We start from the raw sequence: 13,356 nt of genomic DNA, 5'->3' as shown, positions 1-13,356 counted from the left end.
CATGAATAATATGTCTTACTGGAACACAGCAGTCCACATGGGCTCAAAAACGTGCATGCCTTCCATGTTTTATTTTTTAATAGCAATTATTATGAATTGCACCACAATTTTGCATTTCACATAACTCTTTTACTCATTCTGAAGCCACAAAACACACACTGACACCTACACTCGGGATGCACAAGATATTGACAAATATATGACAATACAAGCTGACTCAATATCCATATTGCAAGAAACCAAGATTCCACTCCTGATCATAATTTTAAGACCATTTGAAAATTTGCAAGGATTCACATTTTGCACTGTTGGTTCTTAAGAAGGTTCAAAGTAGAGCTTCAGAATGCAAAAAGCAGAAATGAGAGAGAGACTGAGGTCGCAATTGATTGAAAACACCAATTCAACTGAAATAGGCTTTTCAGCAGCCCAAAGCTTAAAAACCCAAACTCAGAAATCAATGTTTCAAAAAAAGGTCTCAGTAATGAATAGCTCCACGATGTTTATGATCACTTCAGAAAATGGTTGCAGCATGCTGGATGCAAGTGTTTCCAGGAGGCTAGTGGAAACATTTTCCCAAGTGGTCAAGATGGCCTCATGGAGAGCCTTTACGGTCTTGAACTGGCGTACATTTTTGTGAAATGTCCTTGAATCCATCCCCAAATCTTCTCAGTTGGATTTAGATCGGGGGAACACACAGGATGGTCCAAAAGAGTAACGCTATTCTCCTGGAAGAAATTCTTTGTCATGCAGGCAAATTGTAGCACTGTTCTGCTGAAAAACCCAGTCATTACAACAAAGATGAAGGCCCTCAAACAGGGATTCCCACTGCAACATCTCTCCACAGGCTGCCATCATGCCCAGCATGAAACTCCACTGTGCCACTAAAGCAAGTACCCCAGCCCCGTCACTGTGCCATGTAGAAGTCACCTGAGGAGGGAGCTGCTCATCAGGATTGTAACAACGACAATCTTCCTTGGACAGCTCAACATATTTGGCCTTCTTCACCCCTCTTTCAAACGGCTTGTATCGGTCTTTCATACTTGGCCTCTTTCTGATTATAGGGACACGTTCTTGCAGGAATTGTCTAAAAGGTTATTTTAGAAAGACTAGGTATAACACAAAAGTTTGTTTAAATAGCTTAGAACCAGTGCTTAATTTGTAAATTTGAAAATTTCAGAAACACTTGTGTGCACACTGATTTGATTGAGGGAACAGGCCAAAACATTTGCTGGAACACTCTCATTAAACACCATTATATCAGATGAAATATTTGCCGGATCCTCCTAAATATTTCCTGGATCCTTTACCCTGAAAAACAGAAAATTGGGGGAATATGTTCTCCCAAACGGGGGTTCAAATTAAGCACTGCTTAGAACAGCTGAAAAAAAGACGCATCATGTACGTTTGGAGACGCCTTTGAGGAAGACGGAAGTAAAATTCACTGTCCGTCGAAACGCATAAGGTAAACAAACCCTTTTGTTATACCAAGTGTCTTTCTAAAAGAACGTTTTAGTATTTTTTGGAAACAAGAAGACATAATGAATGTAATAAAAGAATGTTCCTGCAAGGTCCAAAAGAGAAGGAGCCCATGTATGAAAGATCTATACGCCCAGCCCTCAATAGGTATGGAGGACTGCGCTTCCAGCTGTTGCACACCTGGGCTTGAGCCATGCCCCAGAAACCAGCCACGAGGAAGCCCCCTGGATGGGGAGTGAGACGTCACCTCCATTTGAATGTATGTTTCAAAGTAAAAGATTGCCTCAGTAAAATATTGTGGATTTTCTAATATACCCACTATAAAAAGTGTCTTGAGTATAGAATGTCTCTCTCCAGTTATTTGCTCATTATCTAAGCCCATGGTTCTAAAAAATGACTCAGGCTTTTTGCTCGGATCAGCCAGATGGCCCACTCTGTTGTTATTTGTTGACTGTTGGGGCAGCACTGACGCATGATTAAGGTGGTACCATCTAAACTCCTCTGCTTCTGTGGGGGCTTATCCCAGTAGAGTGATCTTCTGTGTTAACAGGCGACATGACTTTAATACTTCACATAAGGCAAAATTAACAATATCATACAGGTCAATTCAATGTGTGAGAACACCAACAATTACGCTATTTCTGTCCATACAATTTTCTAAATGTCCATCATTTCTATAACAACCCTTACGTTTTAGACTGGGTAGACTCTGACTGATTAATCCTAGCCCTAACCCGTTCATTGGGCAAATTTTACAGGAAAAATGAAAAGTGTTGGAATTTAAAGATGCCAGTAGTAATGCACTCATTTAGAAACAGTATTTCCAGTCAATGTTTTTAAAACACTGCCTCTTATCAATATCCCAACAAACACAAAAACATGGTGCTTATGCCAGACTTTTGAGAGCTGGCATCTCAAAAGTCAAATGCCAGATTTAGGCATCTTACTTTTGAGAGTCAGATGCCAAAATCACAAATGGAGGTCAGAACACACAGTAGACAAACAGTCAAACTAACACTGGCCATTATCATTGTTTTAAAACACCTCTGTCCGGTAATAATATAAATAATAACTTTTAGAGTTAGAAACAAAATTGTATCTACTCTGTAAGGCCTTAGAGGAGATGAGGAAGAAGCCATCAATTTCAATAGAACTTCAGATGTACACAGCTGTGGTCTTTCTGCTTCCTATACCATAAAATATACATACCCAAAGAGTTAAAAGACAACATGCATTAGAACTAACTTCTGTGCTCATGTACCTTATCAGCGAGCGCTCTGACAGCCTGCTTCCTGCCGTCACTCGCGCCGGTGCTGAGATTGGACAGGGACTCCGCTGCTGGTTTGGAGCCTGCTTTAGAGTGTTTATCCCCACCTGGACAAGGCAAGACAACAACACACACAAAGCTGCTATTTACACCTATTAGAAGACAAAATCTCCAATGCCAGTGTTGTCATTCAATTAGTGTGCGTTTAAATTTGAAAACTTGACATCAGAAGCACATCAGCTGGCAAGAACAGTGTTATTATTCCACTGTGAATTTCTTTAGACGTCAGTCCACAGCGCACCTTCTGCTCAATGCAAATCAAAACGACAGACGAAATATTCATGAATAATGCATCAGTGTAGAACAAGCAAATCGAACAGCATCCTTTTAATCAAAGAGCCTATTCAACAACTGTTTCTGCGAGTGGTGGAAACGCAATAAAGTAAAAATAACACGTTTAAGGTAGTTTTACTTTTCATAAGGACATATTATAGTTGATACTTTTTTACTTTTAGAGAAGCTTTATGTACTTTCTACTGTACTTTCTAACTGTATTAACTAACTAAAAGTGTTTCTAGTAGAAGATGATTATAGAGGTCTAAACTACAGGGTCTTCTTCAGTAATTGCAGCTTTTGAATAGATAACAATTAATTCCACAGCCCTAATCCAGATACTAGATTTAGTATTGATTAATATCTGAGTATCTGAGTAGATTTTTCATATATATATATTTTTTCGAATACGTTACAGCAGAAGAAGTATAGTGTCACTCATGTAAAAAAGGAGAGACAACAAACTCCCACCGCTTACACAAGTGCAATCAGCACACCAAACCTCAGGGGAGGACTTGAAAGAAGAGTGCGTGACCCAGTTTCAACCTTGTCCCAAAAAGTGCCAGACCTCACAGCACAGTTTAGGGAGCGGGAATAAGCTTTTTTTAAACCACAAAAAGTCTGTACAGCCTCATTCCTTTAGTTGTCTGTTATACAAAGGACGGTTTCATCAAGCGAAAAGAAATACCAGAGTGCAAGTTTTATTTTCTCATAGACAAACTTTACATCTTTAAATCGAAGCTCATGCCATTAAGTATGCTATATTGTTTACTTACTGATCCCAAAAGATACTTATCACCATAGCTGGTAGAGTACACAATCATAGCATAGTGGTCAAATGGTCAAAATGTTTTCACTTCACACTACAAAAAAGGTGTATTTTTGCGAGCCAATTGTCATTAGAAATGGAGCACAGTGTGACCGGCTTGATTTCAAATACAGAAACCCAAATGAGATTTAAGTCCATAACAAGGAAAACCTCAGCATAAAATTGCAATACTTATTATAGTCATTAACAAGAGTTTGGGACTACCCGTCAATAGGATGGAAATAGCATGGTAACCAGGGTAGGGACAGGTATGTGCCCACTTTCCATGAGTAATTGGCACGAAATTACCATAATCACCGTGATATTACACTTTAAGCTTCTATGCTATCACCGTGCTGTAAAGTAAAGTGCTATTGATTCATCCAAATCGTGTGTCTGTCTTACACTTAGGCGATGCTCCCGGGCTGTGGGGCATGTTGGTCCCTCCCTGTGGCGCGCGCGGATTATGGCAACTGAGCGTGACGAGCTGCCAGATGATGGCGCTCTTCCCTGACCCAGCGTTCCCCACAATCACCGCGCCGCGCCCTTCACAGCTGCTACTCTTCCTGAGAACCTCCTCCAGACGCACAAACAGCCAGTCACGACCCACGAAGGGAGTGTCCGCCGTCATCCCTGGCACTTCAAATAACAAGGGCTTCAGCATGATGTCTGCTTGTTTGAATAGAGCCAGTTTGCCTAAACAGAGAAAGAAAGGTAATTAATTTAGGAATGATGAACTACCTCTATCGGGGTTATTGCAAGGCCTCAGGATTATTTTATGCAGTACGTTTACCTTTTCTCAACAAAACATAAAAGAACAGTCTATTGACCAGGTTAAAATCATAGAGATAGTGATGAATTGAAAAAATAATACAGAGTTGAAAGTGTTAATGAAGTCATGGTCATATATATATACGCTGCCTGACCAAAACAAAAGTTGTCACCTGGACTGAACTAACTGTTATGATCTGGGGGGGGCTGCAGTTGGTCAAATCTAGGTTCGGGAACACAGTGTTTTATTGAGCTGTTCAGCACATGTAATGTAGTGCTACTCTTTCAGGGTCTACAGCTGTTTCGCCGCACTATATTTACTTATCTTAACCCCGGGCTAAACCCAAAATACCTTTGGAGTCGTCATTTGTGCGCCCAGCTGTGTGGTGTTTGCGGACAGACGCTCGATATCCCGCGGGCCTTTGGTTGTCCAAAAAGCTCAGATCCTCCAGTCTGGTGGTGCTGGTTGCTGAAACGCAAAGTGAATGAAGAATATTGTGCAAAGGAGATCATTTTTGCAAACTATAACAAATCGATATAAATGCTTTATAATACAGTGGACTTAATTCACAAATGCTTTCTTTTACAATCTACTGTAAAAAGTCAAATAGTAATTTCAGCTTTAGGAAAAAATCAGTACAGGCCTTTTAACAGCTCTGACTTAAGTGTTATACAATTACTATGTAGCCTACTAGTACGAGACTTTACAGGAAGCATTCAGCTCTTGTTTTAACTTTTATTTCACAAATCTACAGAATATTCTTGTGAATTTACAGTCTGGAAACTATCATCGGTTGCTTTTAGTTGTTTTCCGATTGATTGAGTGCATCTTCACTGTGGGGCACATCCACACGAGTCCAGTCTCTTAAGATTGCTCAAATTCTGAAACAGCGTAGCCATGGAAACAATCTTTGTTTGTTTTTTAAGATAAACACAGTGACCTTGATGTGGTACAAGGAAAAGACACCCAAAAAAATGTTGATAAATGCATTATTAAAAATGAGAGCTGCATTAAATACAGATAACTGCAAGGAAGACACACAATCTCACAGTCTCAGTCACACAAAACATTATGTTCATATTTGGGGCTGCAAGTAAGATTTGAAATGTATGTGTTAAAATCAAAATGAAGTCCACTGAGTAACTGTTTAACATTAACAATTGAGAGAAGACAAGATATGAACATCCTTCTAAACTAACTGAAAGGGACTATATGAGTTTAAAAATGTTAAAATTAAGTATTTCCATCCCCTTACATGTTCCAGCCATGTCCTAATCAGAATGAGCTCAGACCTGTTCACCACAACTGCCTCTAAAATCCTGCACTGTCACTCAAAAAGGTGTTAATTCAGATCCGAAGTGCCGCCATGCACGAGCTGTAAAGTGACATATATGTCACATTGGGCGTTTATAGGTATTTTATTTTAGATTATACATGTTATTTGAAAATCAATCCACTTGACAGTTTCTTCTTCAGAAGCACAACGTTGCTGTTTTATCTGCACTTTCACAATTTAAATCAACATTACTTACTTTTTAATAAGGTTAAGCAACAAAAATATCCAGGCATTCATGTCGCTTTACCTGCTTTTGACACTGATTTGTTGGACTTTTCAATTTGTTGTTGCACAGCTTCCGTAAGGCCTAGGGATATCAGGTTAGGCTTATTTTAAAGCTTGGACTGAGTAGATTCAAAAAACAAAACAAAGTAAGTTGCTATCACTAATGTTTCTTGTTCGTATCACATGTGCTACACGGGGTTTTTGAGGGTAAAACTATACATGCGGGGACCCACAAAGGTGTGATCGCCCCCTGGAGGCCTAAGTAAAATATTATTGTTTGTTTGACGGATAAGAATGAGTAGATTCCATAACAAAACACAGAAAGTCTCTGTCACATTCTATTCCGGAGTAATGGGCAAAAGAATTATACAAAATATGTACAACGGGTGGTGTACGAACTCGTGACCAAATTTCAACTCAAGGTTACTCTGCCCCCATGAGGCCTAGGGACTTGGGAGAGGGCTCATTTTAAAGCTATGGTTGAGCCCTTTCCAGTGCATCCCAGGTCTCCGTCACTTTCACTTTTCGATTTAGTGCCGCAAATTCTATGCCGATTTGGTGGACCTGGGCATGGTTGGGCCCCCAAAAGTCAAAATGTTGTTATTGGGCCCCCGGGGGCCTAGGTAGATTATAGTTTACTTGATGGAAAGAGAAAAATCAGTAGATTCCAGAACTGAAAAGGTCAAGTCTCTATCTCTTACGGTTCTGAATTAGCAAGCGAACGTCTGCAGTATAAGTATGACTTTGTGTACGAACTCGTGACTGAAATTATATTTGATGTTGCTCCGCCCCCCTGATGCATACAAAGTTGGGAGGGGTCTCATTTTACAGCTCTGACCCTGCTCTTTGCAATGCAAAAAACCCCAAGTCTCTATCACTTTGGGTTTTGATTTTATGCCAGGACGTTGTCACAACCACACCCTCTAAAGTCGTTTGTGACCTCAAAGGCCCACAAATGGCCCACAAAAGTTAACTTGACATTGTTTTGTACTTTTACATGACATTTTCTGTAACACTTTTTGGGCCAAAGGCCCGCCGTGACACATATGTCACAGCGATTTTTGTTTACACTTTTTATTTCAATTTGTGTTGATGAATGTGCTACGAACAGTTTAAAGTGATCTTGGACATGTTATTTAATGATCACCATTGTTATATAGGTTGAACATAATTTTGCAGTCGAAAAAAAGGGCTTGGTAAAATTAGCTTGTTTGCTAACAAGAGCTCATTTGGCAAACCACCATTTTGCAAGTGATGTTATGAGGACAAGAATTCGAGTCCTGGGCCAAGCGGGGCATTCCTGTGTGGAGTTTGCATGTTGTCAATGTGTCTGGGCGGGTGCTCCAGTTTCACTCATTAACCCAAAACATACTCAATAGGCTAATCCCAGCTTCAGCACTGCTCATTACGGGTTACCCCAACGGCACTGAAGAATGGGTCAAAAGCAGAGGATAACTTTGACCATTAAACGTATCCAATCAAAAATCATTGTGATATAAATAAGTGTTTTATTCGTCATTGCACAAACATACAACGAAATTGTGTGGAGGTACTAGTCCTGAGCCGCTGCGACTGAGCCGCGATACCATTGTGGGCCAACCTGACCAGCACACAGCATTGAATAATTGTAATTAAATCCAATAATTAAGTCATCCATTATATTCTCTATTTCTCCACTTCATACTAAAACAGTGGTCTAGAGACACTCTATAGTCTTTTTTCCACTCAGAGAACAAGGGTTATTTAGCTTTTGTTGAATTTCATGTTAGTACAGGGTCACTGCTACTTTAACGTTACTGTCATTGCCACAGTATCACAACATATTATGACATGTCTTTTTTCCTCTGCAGTACTACTTGTAATGCCTGTTTTCAGCAGATTATTGCGTATTTTTCTTGATATAAGACTCATTATGTAGTGTACCGTATAGAACAAAAGAAAATGAAGAGCAGAGAACAAGATGCAACAGTTTGCGCCAATCCTCCTCCCACTCACAATCAAGAGTTTAAAGGTCAGCCAAGTGTTTGCTTTTTCCACACACAGCGAAAGATATGAAGCTTAAGAAGGCTTTTGCGACATTTCTGTGTTGTACGAAACTGTACTGAGGCAAAAAGCATAACAGGAGAGACTACAATTCACTGCAAGATATTAACTTTCGTGTTAGCCGAAGATGTCACGAGGAGTTTAGATTTTCTGAATGGCGATTTTGTTATTCATTATTTCTGCAACATGAAAAATCTCATGTGAAATCTGCAAATCTGGTATTACTGCTGCCTCTAATCCCTACAGTGGGATAAAAACACAGCCACGCAGCGCTCCAGGGCAACAAGGCAAAGCTGCAATGAAACAACCTGTGAATGGCTATAAGACCCGCTAACTCCTATAGTAAAGTACTGTCCACTGTGTATTAATACAGCTGGTACAGTTGTAGTACGGGCTTACAACTTCTTAGCAATTACTATCACACTAATCTAATACGCTGGTCAGATCAACCTGACTGTGAGAGCAACCTGACTGTGAGAACGCAAAATAAAAGGTCAGTGGGAGTAGAAGGTGAGCAATTCTACTTATTTACTACACTGTAATAGTGGGCTCTGCCTCCTACGTGCAACAAAATAAAGAAAGTGCGGCTCTAGAAGTGCATAAGAATGTTGTGTTTTCTAGCCCACAATTAAACTAAAGATGGTGATGGCCAAAGCCTCTTGAACTTAAAATAATAATGGTGAATGGTATCAATTTATATGGCACTTTTCTACCTGCGTCAGTTACTCCAAACACTGGTTCAGAGTGTTGGACAGTGTTTCACTTTTGGTTCATGTAATTCTCTTGCTAAAATGTACAGTATGGTGTGAAGGTGGGACTCTCGCACAGATAATGAAATATTGTTGAAGATCAAAGAAAGTGAAAGCTGCAATTATACTGTATTTTGTACATGCATTATTATTATTCTATTCATCAAAGGTTTTCAAACTTAAAATATACAGGTGAAACTCGGAAAATTAGAATATCGTGAAAAAGTACATTTATTTCTGTAATACAACTTAAAATGTGAAACTTATATATGATATAGACTTGTGGCATGAAAGTGACAGATGTCAAGCCTTTGTTTGCTTTAATTTTGATGATTTTGGCTTAATAACCCAAAAATAAAAAATAAACCAAAAAACCCCAAATTCAAAATCTCAGAGATTAGAATGTTACATGAAATCAATAAATAAAATATTTTAAACAGAGAAATGTTGGCCCTCTGAAAACTATAATCATGCATATGTACTTAGCACTTGGTTTGGGTCCCTTTTGCTTGAATTACTGCCTCAGCAGTAATGTTATGGAAGACCAGGATCTTCCAACCTCCACCCAATAATTAATTAAACAACATACGGACCAATAAACCAAACAATAACAATTGAGTATACATACCTATACTGTATACTGTATGGCAAACTGCGATTGAGATATCTGGGAACACAATATCTCTATTACAAGAAACAAAAGGGAAGTTTTGGTACGACTACTGGTTCTGCTACTACTGATGATGACAATGACAACAGATACTGCTGTTGCTGTTGCTACTGTTACGTTTGAGACAGAGAGTTGAGGCCTGAAAGAACATCAACAGAGAACAGTGGGCTGCCAGTGTGAAGGAGGTGTAGTGTGGGAAGGGAGATGATAACTGGTTAAAAAACTGCAGGCCAAATGGATAAGTGGACCTGAGATGCAGCAAGAGCAGCTTGTAGTCCGTTTGACACGGGGACAAGTTGGAGACTTCATTCTTGTGCCTGATGAGACCAGCCTGTCTGTGAGCACCTGCCCCACTCACAATGGCCTTTCTCTGGCCGCTGACACCTGGCTGATTACCCAACAAACCCTCCTGATCTTTCATCTTTTTAAAGGTCACCTCCGCCGCCTCGCACTGCTGCCTCCAGCGCCTGTGATGTCATCGTCCAAAAAGCCACAAATCACCAACAAGTTCACATACCAACTCCTAAAGAGTTCTTTGAAACACACAGTGGCTGTGAAGACTGACATTCACATAAAATGTCTTAATATGCTCTATAAACGCTATAAAAAGAGTAGTAAAAAGTAATTTGATGATGGGATAATGCTTGTGGTGAGTATTAATTCATTATCAATTAATCTTATTCTAGTGAAGCGGCAATATTATAGAGAAAAGTAAAACAAATATATTTCAATGTTCTAAATCAGGGGCAGGCAACGACAACATCATGACCCCACACATCATTTTGAGAAACATCACTACACCCAAGTGTGATCTAAAGGCATTTTCATGTTATCATTGTATAGCACACTTAAGAAATAAAGACATAATGAATGTGATTTTTTTTATAAAAGAACAATGCTAATATTGTATGTTAAAGGGAATATACACGGAGTTTAAAAATGTCAATATTATGTGTATTCCTCCCCCTACATGTTCCAACAATGTCCTAATGTGTAGAATGAGACCTGTTCACCACAACTGCCTCTAAAATCCTGCTCTGTCACTCAAAAAGGTGTTAATTCGGTCCGAAGCACAAGCTTAATATAGAAGGTGCAGTTACACGTGTGACCTGAGGTGGCAGTAGTGAGTATAAAATGGCTCACTTGCATCTAGCCCCTTTAACATCGAAAGTGATCCATGAGATTGGGCCCCACAGGCAGGCTTGGCCCTTCATCTCTTGATTCGGAATAAAATTGGCCCACGATCAAACAGCCTACCCCTCTTCTAAATCATTACTATGGCCCATTGAAAGTTAGACACATTTCTTCAAAGCATGAGCAGCTCTTAGTTTTAAAAGTAGTTCACTGGCTAAAAAAAAGGTTGGAGGTCCAAGCACTAGATGTATGACAGTCAAGTGTGGGAAAAAAGCCACATTTTTCATCGCTTCTGGTACCTTGTACTTGACGCATACAACTTGAAGTTGAACATAGTGCATCCTATTGACGATGGGGTAACAGTAAATTGGCATTCTATTGTTATACCCCTTAAGCAAGCACATCACTTTCTTTAGTAGTAGGTGGGTTGTAGTAGGTCTTTTTTTAGCATGCTCAAACTGAATCACAATCACCAGTTTAAAATTCATTGTAACCAAACAAGAATTAATCTAGATTGTGAAGTGAAGTAGTTTTTGTCCTGTCTTACATCAAACACTAAAACATCTTATTCACCATCAAATCATTAGCGGAAAAAAACAACAACAACCCAAGCATCTGATGGCTGAAGCTAAAAACAAACAACACAGCGAGACATGTGCCAGATGGCCTAACTTTTCTATAGTGGCAGCAGCACACACTTTTTTCAACGCTTCAACAAATCATATGGACGCTGTTCCAGAGTTCGTGTTTGTTCTCGCCAGGGGGCTTATAAGTAATGCCAAAACGGTGTAATTACTGTTTTGCAAAATTGAAAAATACCGGCTTGCAAATAATGCCACAAATCAATATACGTGGCAATCAATCAGCCAAATTGCAGTTAAACATTGTAATTAGATATTTAACTCCCATTGTTCACTGTCAGCGTTTTGTACTGTGAACAGCCAACCGGGAAAGAGACGCTGATTGATAATGTTATGTAGTGAAAATTGACTGTTGCTATGGGAATACGTATCTGGTGAAATGTTACTGAAATGATCCTACCGTCAGCAACAAGCAAGACAGTATTGACTGAAGGTTCTAAACATAAACATTGATCAATGGTGTTGTCCAAAAACAATATTTCACAATGACTGCTGTTCTTGTTCTGTAAAAATACTAAGGCTGAGAATGTATTGAAGATTTATCATTGATAGTAGCGAGGGCTGCACAACATATCACAACAATCTCGTGATTGCAAAATGATGTAACGTCATATCCATACTGTAATCAACACCAATATATCACAAAATCACTAGGGTCTTTCGTCTGACTTTGAGATTTTAGTTTATTTTTTGCAAAACCGTGTAGTGGCTTACAATTTTTTAATTTACTTTTACTATTTTAGCCTTGTTTTGGTCCCTCTTAAGTCTGGATTTGACAGTGCTCAATTTCTGTTTAAATTCATGTAACACAAAGTTGGAGTGGTTTAGTATAATAGTGCAATAATATTGTTGACACAATGTTCAAGACAGTTTTTGAATGTATTTTTTCTCATAGCGTGCAGTCCAAATTGAGTTCATGTCGAAACCATGTACTGCAATCAAATACAAATCACAGTTTGATTGGGCACCATTAGCAATTCGCAAATACAATTTTGCCACCATGGACTTTTTTATGTGAGAGCAGTTAGAGCATACATCCATCGAACTGTGCAAACTGTTATTGTATCTTGGACAATCCAACAATATGCTGAATTTCTCTCCCCGCTCTTCACCGCCTTTCACTCACTGTTCTAATTCATGTGGGCTAATAATGTTATGGTTCTGCCTGCCAAAAGTGGCCATTTCATTTGAAGCTAGATATAGTTTGGACCTCTACAGACAAGTCTGTGATTGTAGCAGTAGATTAATAGCATTCTCCAAGTGCAGTATTTCCTCAATTCTCCTGGACATGTTGAAAATGTGCTCAGTGAACAAAATCTTGTTTTTTAATTTAAAACTGAATATGCAAATGTAATGCAACAGCAATACGCTAGAAAAACTAGGATGCAATATGTTGTTCCTTCCTTCATCCATACAGTGTTGCATCTTTCTTACTGTATGTCTTACTATGTAATTTCTGTCATGCATCATTAATAGCACTTTTCCCGGATCACTTTTGTTGTGAAAGTCATTGCCCTGCAGTACATCGTTTTTGATACATGATATTTGCCAATTTTCGTCTTATATCTGCTTATTAAGTAAAGGCTTTAATGCATTATGATCAACATTTAAGCCCTTACTGACTGTCCTTACTGACTATATAGAAGTGTATTACTGTATCTCATCAAGCCCTTTCTAAATGAATGCACCAGCTGACAGCAGAAACTGGCAGGCATTACAGTGAATCTGCTCCTCGGGGGAATTTTCTCTTTTGCTCCCACTACAAATGAACTGACATCTAAGCGAAGAGGAAGAGCGCTTGTGCTATAACCAAACCAAACATCGTGACTGTAGAGAGGGGGAAGAGTTGTATTTTCTTATGACTATAGGCCCTCCCAGGACATTTAGCTGCTCAGAGTGCGT

The 13,356-nt window shown here is 39.2% G+C and overlaps 1 protein-coding gene across 3 annotated transcripts in view; it reads right to left on the bottom strand.

Annotated features, from left to right (window-relative positions):
• The window catches only part of LOC306962094 (protein TANC2-like), a 56,680-nt gene that overhangs the window by 28,218 nt on the left and 15,106 nt on the right, over window positions 1-13,356 (bottom strand). For all 3 annotated transcript variants that reach the window (XM_079555151.1, XM_079555152.1, XM_079555150.1), the window contains 3 exons: window positions 5,008-5,124; window positions 4,290-4,580; window positions 2,738-2,850 (listed from right to left, as the gene is read on the bottom strand). In XM_079555151.1, coding sequence (XP_079411277.1) covers window positions 2,738-2,850; window positions 4,290-4,580; window positions 5,008-5,124 — 521 coding nt within the window. The remainder of the gene's footprint in view (window positions 1-2,737; window positions 2,851-4,289; window positions 4,581-5,007; window positions 5,125-13,356) is intronic.

Source organism: Gobius niger, assembly GCF_951799975.1.
Source record: "Gobius niger genome assembly, chromosome: 4".
NCBI lineage: Eukaryota > Metazoa > Chordata > Actinopteri > Gobiiformes > Gobiidae > Gobius > Gobius niger.
This window is presented reverse-complemented; position numbering and strand designations above follow the sequence as displayed.